Source organism: Pleurodeles waltl, chromosome 1_1 (genome assembly GCF_031143425.1).
Source record: "Pleurodeles waltl isolate 20211129_DDA chromosome 1_1, aPleWal1.hap1.20221129, whole genome shotgun sequence".
Classification (NCBI taxonomy): domain Eukaryota; kingdom Metazoa; phylum Chordata; class Amphibia; order Caudata; family Salamandridae; genus Pleurodeles; species Pleurodeles waltl.
Window position 1 is genome coordinate 302,544,842 of NC_090436.1, and position 19,730 is coordinate 302,564,571.

General features: G+C 44.3%; 1 protein-coding gene across 2 annotated transcripts in view; it reads left to right on the top strand.

Moving 5' to 3' along the window:
- Window positions 1-19,730, top strand: part of MTREX (Mtr4 exosome RNA helicase) — a 629,876-nt gene that overhangs the window by 520,045 nt on the left and 90,101 nt on the right. For both annotated transcript variants that reach the window (XM_069222101.1, XM_069222093.1), the window contains one exon: window positions 7,131-7,294. In XM_069222101.1, coding sequence (XP_069078202.1) covers window positions 7,131-7,294 — 164 coding nt within the window. The remainder of the gene's footprint in view (window positions 1-7,130; window positions 7,295-19,730) is intronic.

Here is a 19,730-nt window from a genome sequence, read left to right on the forward strand (position 1 = left end):
CCACAACCAAAAAGAAAGGGCAAAGACCCTTCCGGACCCAACCATTAGGTGACGGAATAATATACAGGATGTGAATTACTCCTATGGGTAAATAACCATTTTGTTATGCTGCATTATAAATAGATAATGAGACCTCATCTGCATAAACAGTTACTTTACAGCAGGCTTCTCCAACAAGTAGCTCGTGAGCTACTAGTAGCTCTCCAGCTTCCTGTAAGTAGCTCTCCTATGTGCAGCTCAGCCTACTAAACGATAGGCATTTGCGATGTTGAATTAATACATGTATATAAAAATCGAAAAGAGTGTCTTTAAGATGGAAATATGCATTTTGAAAACTCAAAGGCTGATGATTGGAGAATAATGGTTAAACTTTAAGAATACATTTAAAGCAAGTATTGGAGGGGTACATCTTGGGGCACTGGGGAGACACATTACTAACATTATTACCTAGATGCCAGCAACATTACAACTATGACCTTTAAGTACTACCTATGTAAAGACATTTCAAAACAGATAAAGCGTATTTTACTTATACTTCTGACAGCCCTGCCTGATGCACTCACTATCCGTAGTTCCGGGTGATGTTCATTGAACATAAGTAACTCTTATTATAGAAAAGGTTTGCAATCCTTTATAGTTTGAAATTGGAGATGCTGATACATTTTTGATTTATTTTTTTTCTTCTTCAAATATAGCAAGATTTCAAGACTTCGAATATACCTCTTTTTCTGGTCCCTTGTAAAAAGTTAAGGGCTGAGATGAGAAACCGTTATTTCCCCAATTCAGGATTTGTAAAACCCCTAAGAAATGATTCTAAGTCAGATTGATCCATAAATCATAAAGAAAAGGCCCAGGCACCTTATCCAATGCCTTGTGTGCATCATTGCCTGCTATTGGGTTACAAGTGTGAAAAGTGAATTAAAGTTGAAATTAGTAATTAGTTGGAGTGCTGACACTTTGATATGATATTCATGTTGCAGCTGGCGTTCAGGGTGCAGACCTGTCAGTAAATTGCTGTTTGAAGCTGTGCTTGTCTTGTTTAGAGATGATAGCCACTACTGCAGACTAGCCTGTGAGTTTTGTTACCTTATACCCTATCAGAGCTCTGGCAAATTGTAGGCAGGAATTGTTAAGCAGACCATTTGGTCTGGTGTCTATTTTTTGGCAGGGTGCACATTTATGCCTGTAATAATACTTTCTGTGAGGAAACTGGGTGTATCATACTGTGTGGTTATGTGACCGCACCGTGTCAACCACTTACCAACCCCTTTAGGACCAGTAGGTTTCATCTGTCAGACTTTCAGCTCAATCCAGGTTAGCTGTGTCACTGAGAAGCAAGTTGTACACAGAGGAACATGTGTAAAGCATTAAAGCTTCACCAGAACTCTTCAATAAATTCACACAACACTCAATAAATCAGACACCAATTTATCAAATGGACTATATTTTCATAAGAATTTAGACACCAAAACAAAAAGGATCCACTTGAGGGTTATGGAGATATGGAATTTACAAAAAATTAATCAAACCATTTCCCTCAACCACGAACAAGCATTAGCAGAGTCAACAAATCTGTCACTTGGAAACCTTTTCAAGAAAACACTTGGGCAGATGTCAATGTGGCTGAGTAGAGTTATTTGGGGGCGACCAACTCTGGCAGAGAGCTAGTCAGAGGGACCATCAAGGTCCTCAGAAACAGTTATCTTCACTGAAGAAGCAGTCTTCTAGCAGTTTCAGTTACTTTATCCATGTTGCAGTGAAGTCCTATAGAGTAGTCCGGATGCAAGAGATGAAGGATGCTGTGAATGCAGTGCAGTCGAGGGGGGGTCTTGCTGCAACTACTCCTCAGTCTCTGAGTTGGGTGAGGCAGACCTGGTCACAGAGCAGACATCCCACAAAGTCCTTTCCAGAATTGCAGAAGTCCAGTGGCCACTGGGCTATCAGTCACCTGGTGTTGCTATCATAGGCCAGTCCTTCCTGAGTAAATAACCCATCATCTGATGGCCCCAGAAGCTCTCTATCAGCACTCCCAGGTTCAGCAAACTTGGTGCAACTGTGTGTCACTTCCTGGTCCCGGCAGCGATGATAGCGGCTTTGTCCCTGTGCTTCTAACAGGAGGCCAGTAGGCTGGCCCTTGGCATCTCTAGGCTTCTCTGGGCTCTGGAGATGCCTTCTTGCGCAGGTCAAGGCAAGCGCAGTCCTTTTGGCTAGCCACCAGGTGCAGCAGATGCAATCTTTGACAGTCTGCCTCTCTTTGCTGGTCCTCTTGGTACTCCTTCTGTTCTTTTTCCAAGCAGTTGAGATCAGAGATCGGAGTGTCAGCAGTGCCCTGTTTGGCTCCAGAAAAAGCCCCCAGGTCGGTAGGATGCGGTTGGTAGCTAATGAGCTACCTGGTTCCCTCCCTCCTGATGACCACTTCCTGGGAAGTGTGGCATCTGGCTCTCTGAGGATACACCATTCCGAGCCACTCCCATATGACAAGCCCCTGTCTCGACACTGAGCTCCTTAGCCCACCCCCAAAGGTGCTGCTACTAAGGGCGTACACACCCCTGGAAAAAACAGTTTGACAAATGGCTTCTCTCTGGTTCTCGGTGCCAGCCTGTGTGCCTAAACCATACAGCGCCCCTCTCAGAAGTGTTACCCATTTGCCCTTCAAAGTTAGCTTCACCCTTTGGGATAACACCTGTATAGCTTCCTGCCTGGAGGGAGGTGGTACCTCCTTCCAGAGCAGGCCCCTATTGTACCCTTTCCTGGGAGTCAGTAGCACATCTCCGCAGGAGGGGAGAAAGCTTTCTACAGGATAAGTCCTGTGCACATCGGTAAACATGCACTGGTAAGCTTGTGCAACTAAAGGGACAGATTCTAAATTTGCACTTTGCCCACAAGTGGAATTAAATTTGTTTTAACCATTACTTTGGATTTAATACACTGATTCTTTTGATAACAAACAGTACTAACCTTAGTAGTCCCATTCAGAAGTTAGCAGGGCAGGAGTGCCGGATTTAAAAGATGTATTTGTCAATGGGGTTTCTAGACTTTCCACAATAAAAAGGACTCTTTAGGGATTTTACTGCTGGCACATGTGAAAGTACATGTTCCATTTTCTAACATAGAACACCCTGCCTTAGGGCTCGTTAGACCTGCAATAGGAGTGACTTACATTACAAAAGGAGGTTTGGGCTTTGCCTTTACTTTAAATGGCAAAGTCGAGTTAGCAGTTCTAAACTGCCCTTTCAGTCTGGAGTAGCAGACTGGGAGCCATGTTTTACCTTGTCGTTCTTGTGGGGCGCCACTGGTCTGCGAGAGAAACCTCAGTCTACAGGCCGTAGGTGCCCCTTGTACTATATACTAGAGACTTATAAAGTAGGTTGGTGTTAGAAATGGAGTTTCTTGTTAGAGTATGCACCCTGTACAAGAAGGGACTAGTCACGGTAAGTCAGATATACAGCAGTCCGACTGATCTAAAGAAGCAATGTGTAAAGTATTTGTGCAACACACACATACACAGTAACACAATGAAAACACCACAGAAAGTACTTCACACAGTAAAAAAAAGTCACACAGTTAAAAAATTCACACAGTTAAAAAACTTATTAATTTTATGAGTAAAACAAGACCAAAATGACAAATTCTATCAGAAGTCGAGGTATGAATTTCTAAAGAATAAACCATAAATAGTGCTTCGAAGTCAATAGCGCTAAAAGGTTACTTGAAGTCGCGCTAGACCTTGGTAAATCCAAAGATCAGGCAGACCGCGATAGAGTGCAGGCTGGCTACAGAAACCACACAGGGTCTGCTGAGTAAGTACCTTAGATGGAAAAAGTGTTGAGGACTGGATGCATGGAGCCGAGGCAGCGATGAGCTGTTGTCGATCGAGGAGATGCGTCTGTTCCGAGCTGCGCAATGTTAAGAATGCATCTAAGATCAGTTAGTATGGGTCGTTGAGGCGGTGCATCATCGTCAAACCACTGGTCTGAAGTGAAGCATCACGCAGAACAGCGCAAGGTCTAAGATGTTTTGGAATCCGGGAACGGTGCATCGCGCAATCTCCAAAACAGTGTCCGTGGCTTAGGCAACAGCGGCGATGCGAAGCTGTCGAATGGAAATGCACCGGTTTCAGTCAGCACAATGTTGTCAACGCATTGCTTTTCTGGTGTTGCAACACATATACTCGCTACCAAGTGCCCATTGCCACTGCTTGGCAGAACAGAACTCAGAGGTGACAGAGTCCAAGTGCTGGTTGCAGACAGTCTGATGTCCATGAGACTGCAGAAGAAGAGGGAACAAGCCATTGGAGTCACTCTGGGTTCAGATGAGAGGGGTCCAGTCCTTCCTCAGCAAGGAGGAGATCAACCGGCTGCAGGGTAACTCATCAAAGCAGAGAGCAGTCCTTACTCCTGGCAGAGTCCTTCACAGGTCCAGTAGTGTACTCATTTGGTAGGGACAGAGACCCAGTTTTATACCCAAATGTGCCTTTGAAGTGGGGGTGACTTCAAAGAAGTGCACAGAGGTCCTTTCCTCCTAGCCATGGCTCCAGACAGTCTGTGGGGAATAATCAGCCCGTTGTGTGGGGACAGACACTCCCTATTCAGACGTAAGGATCAACTCCCTCTTTCTGGCCAGGAAGATCTATCCAAATGCAGATAAATACTCAGAAACGCCCAACCTTCTTGTGTTTGTGGCTGTCTAGAGGGACTGCACAAAGTGTAGCGGTCGCCCACCCCAGACGTATTGGGACAGGCGTCAGGCACACACAGCTGTAGGAGCAGAGAAATGCCCACTTAAAGTGGCATTTCTAAAATAGTAATGTTAAATCCAACATTGCCATTAAAGAGATTTTATAATTACTATTCCAGTGATATGAAACCTGATGCAGCTACTCCTTTCTAATCCGGAATTACAGCTTAAAAGTTTATTAAGGAATTTCCATTGCTGGCCTATGAGGGGAGTAGGTCTCACAGTAGTGAAATCAACATTGGCAGTTTTTCACTACTAGGACATGTAGACTCAAAAGTATATGTCCTACTTTTTAGTTACATAGGGACCTTCCCTATAGGCTACCTAGGGTCTACCTTAGGGGTGGCTTATATGTAATTAAAAGTGGAGTTTAAGACTTGGCTTCAGGTTTTAAATGCCAAGTCGAAGTGGCAGTAAAACTGCACACACAGGCTCTGCAGTGGCAGGCCTGAGTCATGTTTAAAGACCAACTTAAGTGGGTGGCAAAATCAGTGCTGCATGCTCACTAGTAGCATTTAATTTACAAGCCCTGGGGGTATGGTATACCACTTTACAAGAGACATACAAGTAAATTAAATATGCCAATTGTTGATACACCAATGTTAAAATGTTTAGGGGAGAAACACTTGCACTTTAGCACTGGTCAGCAGTGGGAAAGTGCTCGGAGTCGTAAACCCAACAAAAAGAAAAAGCAAAAGTGTGAGAAAATTATGCAAAAAGATTGACGGAAGACAATCCGTAAGGCTGACAGGTGTAACAGTCAGAGCGCATGTACTGAGTCCTGTTTAGTAGGGCTCTGGGAATTCCAGAGCCATTAAACCAGAACCTTGTAGTCAAAATGTGCACAAATTCAAGTGGACCCCTGGCATCTCTAGGCTTCTCTGGGTTCTGGAGATGCTTGCCTGTTTCCTTACACTTTCTGTATCACTTGTGAGATTAATATAGTTTCATCGATACTACATACTTTTGTCTAACACAGGGTAGAATGGTACTGGTAATTTCAAGGGATTGAAAGACTTTGGTTGCAATACCTTTGAGAGGCAGGGTGGTAATCAAAATTTGATGTAGCTGCACCCCATTTTAAATGTTTAAATTTGACTGTTTTTAAGTTGGCTAGGAATCCTATAGACTCAAATTACACAGATCTTCATTACCACCCAAATTGGCTGCAGCCTTGTGATAAATTAACCAAGCAAGAGTAGCTTCAAGTCTGTATAAGGCCATGTCCCAAAGGAATAAATTGACATGGACAATAGTTGTTGCTCCTGTATAAAAAAAAAACATAGTGAGGGATAAAATAAATCTACCAAACAGGATTATAGGATACACTTCTTTTAACTTTCAGGTGCTTTAAAGTTGGTACCGCATGTGTGTAAGTTATAGTATTCAGCAGTGTCGCTCCTGGAGGCTTTCATCCTGTCCCTGCACTTCAGAAAACTGAAATATAAATCAGAGAACATTTATTGTTAATGAGATAAGAAGTTGACACTACAGTGTGCCTTAATGTTTCAAACTGCACATTTCTGTTAATTTTTCATCTAAAGTGACATTTGTAAATGGTTTGTTTTTTCTACCATTTCTACCATTTGCTTTGTCACATGTATTTGGTCCACATGCATTTCAGCCAACACATTGAATTTATTAGACTAAATCATGTGTCTAATAGTGAGATTAGCAACAAGTGAATATTGTGTAGGTTGCCCTATTCATTGGGGTTAAAGCCATGCTCCAAATTAATTTGCAGTAGATTATAGTGGAAGTTATCTGTGTAGTTTGATTAAAATTCCAGCTAGGTTTTCGGTGGTTTCACTGAGCGTCTGGGTCCTCTGGAATCATTAATCAATCACAATCTGGATTGCATGAGTTGATCATCAAGCATTGATCATTTTTACTGCCAAAACAAAACATGAGTAACAATTTTGTAGCTCTATATTGCAAAAGATAAGTTTCATTGTTAAAAATAAAAATGGAAGGTGAAGGTAGACGTTAATGTAAGAATTATGCTCGTGGTTAGTATCTTCGTAAGGGTTAAGCTTTGTGTTTTAATGCTAAGGCTATGCAAAGCGACAGGTTTAGAAGCAAGACAAATTTAACAACTCAGTTAAATGATAGAGAACAGTTTACAATTAGGTTCAGGTAATGGCACAGGCTAGTTCAGTATATTGAATTAAACTGATTGTAGGAAGGATCTGTTTGGAACTTTGGTTTTGGTAATCTTATGTTGTATCTTCTGACTCTCAATATAACTTTTGGGTGCTGTCTCTCTTTTGCAGTCCCACTCGGGTGCAGCGGATGCTCAAAGTTAGTAATCTCAGAAGACATCTTAGTGTGTAATTCAATTTTTTGTTATTTGTCTTTTCTTCAGTGTTTTTATACTAAATGTTTGTTTTCAGATTGCAGTGGATATTCGAGCAGCAAAACGAGAACTGAAGAAGGCCAGAACAGTATTGCAGATGGATGAGCTAAAGTGTCGAAAGCGTGTTCTAAGGAGAATGGGCTTTGCTACCTCATCTGATGTCATTGAAATGAAAGGGCGTGTTGCTTGTGAAATTAGCAGGTAATTAAAAAATAATTCAGTAATAACCATCCCAATAGAAATTTTGAAAAAGAACTCTCATATCTGCAGACACCATCTTATTTTTATTTCCTTAATTATGCATAGAATTTGTTTGACTTGAGTAGGTCATTAGGTCTTGGTCAATTTATGATTTATCTTTTTGTGGTAGCAGCTGTCCTCTGTGAAAGTAAAACTAGAACTTTATCTAGAACCATGGCAGGGGATGCCTTTAAACTAATTTGGTCTGTCATTGTCACATTCCTTGTTCAGGTCAGAATCTTCTCTCACATGCTTGCGCGTAGGAGTCCCCCAAGTGCTCAGCTTTTATAATCTAAATTATGTGAATCTTTTGACATCGTTTGTGTCTGCCTGTGCTTGTTTAAATGGAATGTAAAAAAAGAAGGTAGGTTTTAAGGTTTGAGGACAATGTGGTTAGTCAGAGGATCAGCTCTGTAGATGAGTAACACTGTGTGTTTGTATATTGCTTTTATCCAGACCATGACATTGTATTGTATTGTATTGTAATCATATTTATATAGAGCTTACTACCCCTGACGAGGCGTCTAAGCGCTTTTCGATGAGTAGCACGCTTCTCTGGAACCCAACAAGAATTAGTGATGGATTAGTATTGTTAAATAATGAGTACAGTTTTAGTATTATGAGTTAATTTGAGCCGCGGATATGAGAGTTTGTTAGTTAGATTGACTGGAGTAATGGAGGGGTGGAGAAGGAAAGAAATCCAGAAGTGTTAATTGGGAGTATATCCTTCATTTACTCAACCCAAAGGCTTGGGATGAGTAAAGGGGGGCAGAGGGGGAAGAGTATGTGGAAGGGTTAGGGAGAGCATAGTAGCAGGGTGAGATAAATACAGGAGAATTTAGTAGGGTTATGTGGGAGGTCACAGTAGTAGAGTGAGGTTTGGTGAGTTAGATGTGGAAGCGGAGGGAAGAACTTAGGAAGAGATATTTAGGCGATGAAAGTGGTAGAAGGGACTTGGGATGAGTCAGAGTGAGAATGGAGGATAGTTTGATAGGGACAGGACATAAGAGTGATGAGTAGATAAGTGTGATAAGATGAGAGCAGGAATTCATTGATATCTAGTATAACAACCCACCCAAGAGCCATGCAATGATCCACGAACATGCCAAGCACAGAAACAACATATACACACACATACATACATATATATATATATATATATATATATATATACACACACACACATATGCACATACAATATATAATTAGAACCATGGGTAAAAAATACTTAGTCACAGGTTTAAAGAGTGTGTGTGTGTATTTTATTGTTATGACATAGTAGCAATACATATTTTCTAAAGAAACTATAAATAAATAGAAATATACATATAATCTGGAAAAATATTTATCAACATAGGCATATGCAGTTCATAGTTGTTTGAATAAGGTGGTCATGAAGGAAAGAGCCAACTCTTGAGTAGTTTTCTGAAGACAAGAAAGTTTTCTGTGGCTCTTATAGTTGGGGGATAATGAATTCCATAGTTAGGCTGCTTGGACGGAGAAGGATGTACCACCTATAGACTTTTTCTTGTATGGTGGTGTTCTAAGGCGGGGTGCCAATCTTGAGCGGAGGGTTCTTTGTTGGATGTATTTGGTAATTTTCTTTCTGATAAAAAGCGGTCCTGTTCCATGTATAGCTTTGTGGGTGATACAAAGCAGCTTGAAAGTGCATCTTCTGGCAACGGGTAACCAGTGTAGTGCTCTCAAGGCAGGGGAGATGTGGGCTTACGGCTTTATATGTAATAGTAGCCTGGCTGCGGAATTCTGGATACATTGTAGTTTTTTCATAACAGATAGAGATGATCCATGGTAGAGGCTATTGGCATAATCCAGTTTGGATAGTGCAAGCGAGATAGTAGCTTGCACCTTGTGTGGAAATCCGAGTTGGGGGAAGATGCGTCGTAAAGTCTTTAAGGTGGTGAAGCTTGTGCGTGCTAATTTGTCTACTTGGGCATTCATAGTTAACTTGGAATCCATGGTGATTCCTAGGTTTTTAACTTCCTTGGATAATTGAGGAGGTGGTCCGAGATCGTCAGGCCAGACGCACAGGGGTCATAATTTTTCCAGTCACCACATATGAGTATTTCTGTTTTGGAGGTATTGAGTTTGAGATGGCTCCAGGTCATCCACTGATCAACGGCTCTGAGGCAACTGAAGATTTGTGAGTTTTCAATGTTTTTGGGGCATTCTAATTTAAGTAGTATTTGTGTGTCATCTGCATAGTTGTAGCATGTGAGATGGAAATCATTGATCAGTTCTGGCAAAGATATCATGTAGATGTTGAAAAGCAAAGGTGAGATGATTGACCCTTGGGGGACCCCTGCTTTTGTGAGGTAGGGTTCGGATGAGAAGGAGGGCGAGTGGATGATATTCGATCTTTTTTGAAGATAGGAAGTAATCCAGTCGAGAGCAATCCCTTGTATGCCGGCTTTGTGGAGTCTTTGAGTTAGGGTGTCATGGTCAACCGTATCAAAGGCAGCAGAGAGGTCCAAGAGAAGTAGTGCAGCAACTCCATTTCGGTCGACTGTGTTTTTAAGATCGTCCCAGATTGCCATGAGTGCCGATTCAGTGCTTCTTCCTGGGCGGAATCCAGTTTGGAAGTCTGAAAGTATAGAATTGTCTTCAATGAATTGTGACATCTGGGCGAATGCTGCTCTTTCTATCAATTTGCCCAGGAAAGGTCCATTTGTGATTGGTCTGTAGTTGTTGGGGTCTTGCGGGTCTAGGTTTGTTTTCTTTAATAAAGGTCGTATGTATGCCTTTTTCAGGTCTGCAGGAAAAGTTCCTGAAGTTAAAGAGTTGTTGATGATTCTTCTTACAGGTGTGGCAGCAGAAGTAGATAGAAGGGTGTTCTTGAAAATTTGTGGTGGGCAAGGGTCAGAAGGGCAACCAGAAGGTCTGCTTGCTTTGACCAAATCCATAAATTCATCCTGGGATATTTGTTTGAAGGACTGTAGAGGTTGGGATGGTTTATTCTTAAAGGGTATTTTAGGAAAGGGGTTGATGCTGATGGTTTTCTTCTGTTTTAAATAGGAGTCCAATGTGTCTGCCTTGGTTGTGTAGTGAGTTGCCAATTTGTTTGTGAAATCTTGAGTAGTGGGATGACTTCCTTCCATGCATGTAGGTTTTCGAAATTCATTTAGAATTGTATAAAATTCCTTGGTTGTAGATTGAGCATTTTGAATTCTGTCTGAGTAGTATCTTTTTTTAGCTTTTTTGATTGATGATTTGTATATCCTGTTAAGTTTGTGTAGCTGCAGTTTGTCTTGACTGTTGTTTGTTTTGAGCCAGGTCCGCTGCAACTTTCTGATCTGTTGCTTTATCTTTTTAAGTTCTGTGTTTCTCCAAGGTGTTGGTTTTCTTTTGTTGTGTTTAGTTTTTCTGAGTGGTATTAGGACATCAAAAGCTTCCTGTAGCCACTCATAACGTTTTGGTACAGAATTAATCGTATCTAGATCTGTGTTTGCTGTTAGTTATGTTTCTAAGTGATCCAAATTGAGTTTGCTCCATGGTCGATAGGTGTATGTATGTAAGTAGTTGTGGGGTGTGTTGATTTGTGGAGTTGTATGTCGGAAAGTTATCATATGGTGGTCTGACCAGGTGATTGGAGTGATGCTATGAATAGTAACTAGTTCAGGCTTAGCAAAAATGATATCTATGATGTGACCAGCGATGTGTGTGGGATTGTGTACAATCTGATGTAGGTTCAATGCGAGTAAGCCAGTGGTGATAGCTTTTGGATGGGGCATATTGGGTTTGTCAAACCAAATGTTTAGATCCCCAAGTATGCATAGATTGGAGTATAGTGTAATAAGGTTTGAGACTGTGTCTAGAAAAGCATCTGGGAAAGTGGAGTTGTTAGGTGGAGGTCTGTAAAGGAGGAGAAAGTTACAGGAGGAAGTTGGAGTAGGATGGCATCTGGTAAGGAGGGCTTCACAACCTTGTATGGAGATGTTGTCTGTTTTACTGAGGTTCATTGCCTGTTTGAATATAATAGCTAGTCCACCTCCTCTCTTGCCTATACGGTTTTGAGTGACGGTTTGATAGCCTGGAGGAACGGCTTCGTGCAACACTGGTGCCATGTCATCTCCCAACCAGGATTCAGTAATGAATAGTAAGTCAGGTTGTGTGTCTGTGAGCAGGTCGTAGATGTGGTGCTTGTTTTTTGAGAGTGATCGAGCATTTATGAGCTGGCAGTTTAGAAAAGGGGTGGTAGTGGTAGTGTTGTTTTGTTTAGTAGAAGGGTAAGTAGTGTAATGTGAGCTTGAAGCAGTAGTGTTGCTAGTTGTGATAACTGTTTGAGGCTCACAATAGTCTTGCTTTTCAACACAGTGCTCCTCTTCCAGCAGGTTAAGGAGGCATTTTGTTGGGTCTGTGTGTGTGGGTGGTGGACTTGGTGGCTGAGAGAGCCATGAGGAGTGTAATGTTTTTTGTAGGGTAGTTTTATTATGTAACAGACAAGGGGATGCAAGGTTGCTATGAGTGGAATGTTTTTTATTGTGTTTGCGTTTGTATAGTGTGGATGGAGTATGGGTTAGGGGTGGTGTAGGAGCATGTGGATCATGATGTAAGGCTCTAAATTGTGCAATGAAGGAGAGGCGAGTGAATGAAAGTTGCTGGGTTGGGGTGCTTCTGGTAGGTGTTTGTGAAGATGGAATTTGTATTCTTTGTGTAGTCGTGGGAGTGGGTATGATTATGAGTGTAATGTAAGTTTGTGTTGCTTTGTGCTGATGTTTGTGGTTGTTTTTGTTTTTGTGGGATAATGAGAGGGGATATTGGTGTAGTTGTTTTTGGTGAGGGATTTGTATGTGAGTTAGTGCTGCTAAGTGGAATTTGAGTGTTAGATGGGGTGTTGATGTGTTTTGGAGATGAATGTATGAGGTGTGTAAGAGGTGTTTGAGATATTCACAAACGTTTCTTCAAGGATTTAAATATCTATGAATGTGCTGTATTATGAGTCATTTTCAGGGTTTTTAATTTCTTTTTGAGACTCACTTGCTGGTAATCTTGACCTCTAGAGTAGGACATTGCTATCCAGTAACCCTTGCAAGTCCTCTGACACCCTAAAACATGTTGAGAATTGGCTTAAAACCTGATTGTCACATTTAACTTTACTATAATTCAGTGCATGCCGCACAAAAACACCCTTGGCAAGGAAAGGAAAATATTGCTTGTGGACTACTTAGTTTATCATGCCATTCTCTACGGTGGCAGTTAAAATCATTGCTTCAGGCCTACCTTCTTTAGCTTACTAGCAGCAGTTTGAACCCTGCCGCACAGACCTCTCAAAACCACCTCTTTGACAGGTAGGAAAACCTGATTTTAAATATTAAATGTCAACTCCAAGTGCACCTTGCCACCAACAAAAGGTGTAGGGTGCATGATCTTCCAGTGACTAAGCCCAAAACGACAGTCACGGATCAGGCTGCAGCTGACACTTAGGAAATGTCAAAATGTAAATAATACATTTTCAGATGTAAAGTTTGCCCTATACCAGCCACTGACTCCATTCAAAGACTTATTTTATATTTAATAATTTAATGTAATAATAAAGTTGGATTTTTGTTAACTGTACTGGAAATGTAACTTTAATGAGTACCTTTTCCATGCCTGAAGGTCCTGAAGCTAATTTAAATTAGCTGTCAAGCTGCTGCCCCGTCAGAACCTGGTCTGAATTAGATGTGAAAGAGATGTGAAAACTGCTCCAAGAGCCCCAGAGCAGACACGGTGGCCTAGGACTGGGGAGTTTTATTCCATTGGCTGAAAGACCACTTGTCTTGGGTCCAGGAGCTTAATTTTCTCAATAGGGCCTTCCCTGTTGCAAGTTAGGTGACACTTGAAAAGGCCCCAACTTTTGTCACCCTAGCCAGACTGGCACCAAACCCAGTGGGAAAATAGTTACACACAGAACCGGTTTTGAGTGACAACAAAGGAGGGGATTGCTCATTACCCTGGCACACCTCTTGGGTAGGCACACACGCTTTGCCCAAGTGTAGAAGGACATGAGAATCTAACCCTACTGTTGTGGACCCATCCAACAAAGACTCATGGAAGCATGACCTGTGGGTTTTGCAGATTGTCAAAAGGGGCTACTCCTCCCCCTTCAAGATTCCCCCGCCGTCCATGCCACCATCTCACAACCAGATGACGGAGGATCATCAGTCCCTTCACTGCTAGGAAGTGGTGGCTCTCTCGACCAAATGAGCCATAGAGAGGGGTGCTCTCTAAGGTACCCAGGGCATTGGTACACCAGGGGACACCCATGTGCTGCAGCATGTATTGTGCAACCTATGGGAACCCATGCAAACTCTGCCTGAAGGCCTGCCATTGCAGTCTGCGTGAAATGGTGCATGCACCCTTTCACCACCGATATAAAGCTTACCTTATATCCTGGTTGCCTCTCTGGTATGTCCTCCATCCCAAGGGCAGGGTGCATGTCCCTAAGTGTGGGAGTACCCTTGCATGAGCAGGTTATCCCTACAAACCTCAGACTTCAATCCCGGGGCTTTGTAAGTGCAGGGAAGCCATCTTAATGTATGTCGTGGGCACTGGTCAGCACGAGTGGTCTAACTACATAATGGCTTCTCCGAACCTAGGCATGTTTGCTCTCAAACTTGTTGGAATCATGCAACTACACCAATTCCAGTGCTAGTTACATGATCCCCTTTACTCTGAGGGTTCCTTAGACGATCCCCCAATTCTGCCTGTGTATCCTTACGGGGTCTCACTGCCATCCCACGCTGCTGCCAACTCCAGACACTGGTCTGCTGGTGAGACGGATTTAAGAAACAGAAGGCAGAACAAAGGATTTCCTGCAAAGGAGATGTATGACCATCTCCCCTTATGTATTAGGTGTCTATGCGCTGGCGTGGGGTGGCCTCTGAACCCCACCAGACTTATTTGAAGGGCATATTTGGTGCCCTCCTTGCGGAACCCGGTTTGCACCAGTTCTGGTGCGAATCCACACAAAGTACAGGGGAGTGACCACCCCACCTGTCAAGCTCTCCCCTTGGGAGGTGCACAGAGCTCTGACAGGTGGCCAATTGATTCAGTCCTCTTAGAAACAAGGTAGGCAGAGGTCCCTGGGAGCATCTGACTGGTTAGGCCAGGTAGATGATGTCCCTGACCCCCTTGATTGATGGGACACTTCAGAGAGTGACCAACCCTCTTTAGGGTTACTTAAGGGCTTCCTGAGGATAGGGCCTCAGATTCGTCGAGCAAGACTCTTCAAGGAACTCTCTGAAAGACATCTCCTGCTACTGGCCTCCAGAACCGCTGCTGGTCTGCTTTGGAACTGAAACAAGACTGTATTCAGTTAAGAGGGCTCCCACTGGAATATTGTTTCTCCAGCTCCTGCAAGATTTCTGCAACATCTATGGCTGTTCGTCCTCCAGGGTCACACGGACTCTGCCTGCTTCCAAGAGAAAGAAGGAATCTCCCTTGGAGTGAAGGAGTCACTCCCTTGCATCTGCAGGATCCTCAAGACAGCTACGACCGCTTGTTGGATCCTGCTGTCCCACGGACAACATGAAAGCTCTGCTCGCAGGTGGTGGTTCTGTGGTCCTCTTCGTGGCCCCCCTGTCTTCTGTCCCACTGGGAAGACTGTGGGCCCCTGCTGCAGCCACTGGAACAGCACCCCTGTGCACCACGACTGTTGTTCTTCCTAAGTCTTGTTTGCTATTCCTCCAAGGAGATCTTCAGGCTCCAAGAAGCCTCAGCCTCCAGCACTCGCAACTCCAAGATCAACTTCCACTCTGCAGCTCCTGCGACATGAGACTTCTGATTTATTGTACTGTTGAGGCCTCCCTGCGACTTCCTTTGCTTGCTGCCAGTAGGTCACTCTTGGGGGGTCCATCGATTACGTCTGGCTTTCCTTTCTGTTGAAGGCCTGTCCTTTTTTTTCTTCCAAGGTTCTCGTTTTTCGAGGCTGGTCCTCACAAACCTACAACTTAACTTGCAACTACTATTTGCAATTGCCTAGGCTTGTTGGTGGTCCTGCTGGCCACCTACCCTCCTTCAATCTGGTGACTGACGTGGGACAGCTTGTGGGCGACTCCAAGGATCTCATGCATCCTCCTGGACACTCGGCAACTGGACTTAACCTATACCACCCTGCAGGAACTTCACCTCCCAGAGGGTGGGCATTGCTTACCTGCACTGCCTGAGCATCCCTGAGTGGTCTGGACACTGCCCCTTCTTTTAAAGGTTCTTCTTGTCTGGAATCCACTTTCTGGTTCCACTGACCTGGTCCTCGGGCTACGACAGCAGCTGGACAATCGAGGTTTCCATTGACTCCAAAGAGGGTCTCCGACGCCACTTCACTCCTCTGCACCTGGGCTCCTGGGTGTAGATAGTCCGGTATTCTGGGAATCTACCGGCGGGGGCACTCTCCAACCTATTTTGTGCCAACTGGTATCCTCGGGGTCCACTGAGAAGGGTCCTAAACTCATCAAAATTCACCCGCAAGAGTCCTGTGTTAGTATATAGGATACCCAGCTCAATAACAACTCTGTACCTGGGCACCTGTGACATTACAATTATTTATCTCTGGTACTTTCTTAATCTCCCAGCCCCTGGCATCCTAACACACTTACCTTGGTTGGGCATCTCCATTCTTTTACCACTTTCTTAGTATTTGGTTTGGTCCCCCCATGTATTTCTATACTTTTTCTGATTGTTTCTAACTGTATATTTTGTGTGTAGATATCTCCAAGTGGAGATATACCAATGTTAGTTTAGCCCATAGTGTTGTAATAAAGAAAAAAATGTTTTGCAGCATCTGATGTGGTTTTTTCTTGTGGTTGGTTACTGACTGACTATTGTGGTATTGCAAGTGCTTTACACTCCTCCTAGATAAGCTTTTGCTGCTCACCACAGCTACTTTTGCTATCTAGACACCTTAACACTATTACTAAGGCTTGCCTGGGCTCAGTATAGGGTGCCACACCATAGGTGTACACCATAACCTGAGCCAGCCAGAAGTTGGCTGTGGTTGTTATTCTGCTACTTTCTGGTTCCCAAGAAGGACAAAGGTCTTCCCCCCCCCCCCCCTATTTTAAATCTATAAGTCCTTAATCTCTTCCTGACAGAGAAATAAAAAATGCTCACATTGGCTCAGGTCTCGTCTGTCGTGGTCCTAGGAGACTCGATTGTAGCATTCGACTTGGGCAGGGTGCTTATTTCCACATCCCTATGCTGCATGCCCACTGGCGTTGCCTGCAGTTCACAGTAGGCCATGAGCACTTTCAGCTCACCATTCTTCCTTTTGGCCTTAGCAATGCCCCTCAGGTGTTCACTAAGATGATGCTGGTGGTTGCAGCTCATCAGATCAGGAAAGCCAGTCTTCCCCCATCTCGACGACTGGCTGAAGGTGGACGTGCTCCAGGCTCTTGTCTCCCACCTCCAGACTTGGGCAGACCTCCTGCACTCGCTAGGGTTCACTATAAACATGCTGAAGTTACACCTGACTCCCTCTCAAATGCTCCCTCTCATCAGAGCTGTTATGGACACGGTGCAGTTTTCGTTTATCCTTCCGAACAGTGAATCCTCAATTTGATACTGAAGTTTCAGCATCTATCCTGGATTTTGGTGAGACTTCCCAATGGAAAGGGGGTAACCACTCCCCTGTCCATCACCACCCCAGGGGTGGTGCGCAGAGCTCCTCCAGATGGCCCCTTGATTCTGCCATCTTGAATCCAAGGTCGACAGAGGTCTCTGGGAGCATCTGAGTGGCCATGTCAGGCAGGTGACGTCACAGCCCACTCCTGATAGGTGGTCACCTGGCTAGGTGACCAATCCCCCTTTCTTAGCTATTTAGGGTCTTCCTCGCTGGTAGGTCTTTAAGTTCGACATGCAAGATTACAGCAGGACTCCTCTGCATTGTTTAATTCATCTTCTGGCCACCGGAACTGCAACTGGACCCTCCAGGAAATGACAATCTGCAACTCCAGCGACAACCCGGACATGCAACATTGTTTCTCCGGCTCCTTCCAGCATCTACAACATTTCCCTGGCTCTGTATCCTTTGAGGGCTACGAATCTTCAGCCTGCACAAGAAGTAAGAAGGAATCTCCCTTGGTTTGAAAGGGCCACTCCCCTGCATCCTCAGGCACCAACCGCAATGACGACCAGCTGCTTGGCTCCTCTCTCCTCCAGAACTGCATGGATCCTGCATCACAGGTGGTGGTCTGGAGTGGTGTCCTTGCTGCTCTCTACCAGCTTTCCAACTTGGGAGATGGTTAGCCCTTGCCTCTCCTTGCAGGACAGTACCCCTGCGCACCGCGACTCTTGCAGCTACCAAGGCATGTTTGTTCCTCCTCCAAGGGATTCTAAGGCTTCATGTAGCCCCGGCCTCCAGCACGCTTCCCTGCATAGCACAGTCTCCATCAATGTGGGACTCCTCTCCAGGTGTGCTGAGTGGGCCTCACTGCGAGTCATGTGGCTGCTGCCTGTGTGTAGCCTGTGGGGGCTGCATCCTCTTCTTGTGACTCTCCCAGATGCTGAGAGTCACATCGGACTCACCTCCTTGGGTCGAGTGCCCTGGGCCTTGCTGGTCCTCTTCAGCCTTGTAAAACCTTCTCGGACTCTTGCATTCGACAAGGCTCGTTGTTGGTTTTCCAGCACCACTGACTTACTGCATCACGACTGCCAGCGTGGGACATCACTTGCATCACTTCTGAAACTCCTCTTCTGCTCCTGTGCTGCTCTGCTGACTTTCTTCTTCCACAGTCGACCTGGTCCTGCATCTACATGAGGGGGGATAGTGGCTCCTGCCACAACCGGACACTCCAATTCGAAATGGATTTGGTCCCCTTCTTTTGCAGGTCCTCTTCTGTCAGGATCCGCCTTTGGTTTCTTCCAGTGTTGTCTTGGTCTTGCACAGTCCTTTTACAAAGCTCTCCTGTGGGTTGGAGGGAAAACCAGGTTATTAACTCCTCTCTCGTGGTCGCTGGGGGGGGCACCCTGGTACTTACCTTTTGGGGTTCCAAGTTTCCCCAGCACCCCTCTACTGATTCCATTCCTTGGATGGGGGACTGTCTTTCACATTTCACTTACTTAGTACATGGTTTGGTCTCTCACAGGGACTTCACTATTTGCTATTATTTTTACTATTTGCTATTGCTTTGTATGCTAATCACTGATCTCTAATGTGTACATATTAGTGTGTTTACTCACCTCCTAGTGGAGTGTTGTCTATATAGTACTTAATTGTGTTACTTTAATAAAGTACCTTTATTTTTGTAACACTGTGTGGTTCTTTCATGTGTGTAAGTGCTGTGTGACTGTAGTGGTATTGCATAAGCTTTGCATGTCTCCTAGAAAAGTCTTGCTGCTCTTCCGCAGCTACCTCTAGAGAGCCCTGGCTTCCTAGACACTGTCTGCACCTCACATATAGGGGATACCTGCACCTCACTTATAGGGGATACCTGCACCTGGTATAAGGTGATAACACCATAGGTGCTCACCATACACCAGGCCAGCTTCCTACACTCTATCACCCACAAAGCAATACTTGGAACAGGACTCCTTTTCGTTAGGCATAAAATCACCAAATACATTCAATAAAGAAACCTCTACTCAAGATTGGCATCCCTTCTCAAAACACCACCATTCAAGAAAAGGACAATAGGTGGTACATCTTTCTCTATTTAGTCGGCCAAACTATGGAATTCATTACCCCTAAATATAAGATCCAAGGATAACAATCTTATCTTCAGAAGACTATTCAAGATTTGCCTCTTTCCAACATAACCACTGTAAGGAAATGCCTCTTTGGCATGGTTACCCCCTGACATTTTGCCTTTGCTGATGCTAAGTTATGATTTGAAAGGGTGCTGGGACCCTGCTAACCAGGCCCCAGCACCAGTGTTCTTTCCCTAAACTGTACCTTTGTCTACACAATTGGAACAACCCAGGCACCCAGGTAAGTCCCTTGTAACTGGTACCCCTGGTACCAAGGGCCCTGATGCCAGGGAAGGTCTCTAAGGGCTGCAGCATGTCTTATGCCATCTTAGGGACCCCTCACTCATCACATACACACTGCTTGCCAGCTTGTGTGTGCTGGTGGGGAGAAAATTACTAAGTCGACATGGCACTCCCCTCAGAGTGCCATGCCAACCTCACACTGCCTGTGACATAGGTAAGTCACCCCTCTAGCAGGCCTTACAGCCCTAAGGCAGGGTGCACTATACCACAGGTGAGGGCATATGTGCATGAGCACTATGCCCCTACAGTGTCTAAGCCAAACCTTAGACATTGTAAGTGCAGGGTAGCCATAAGAATATATGGTTTGGGATTCTGTCAAACACAAACTCCACAGCACCATAATGGCTACACCAAAAACTGGGAAGTTTGGTATCAAACTTCTGACCACAATAAATGCACACTGATACCAGTG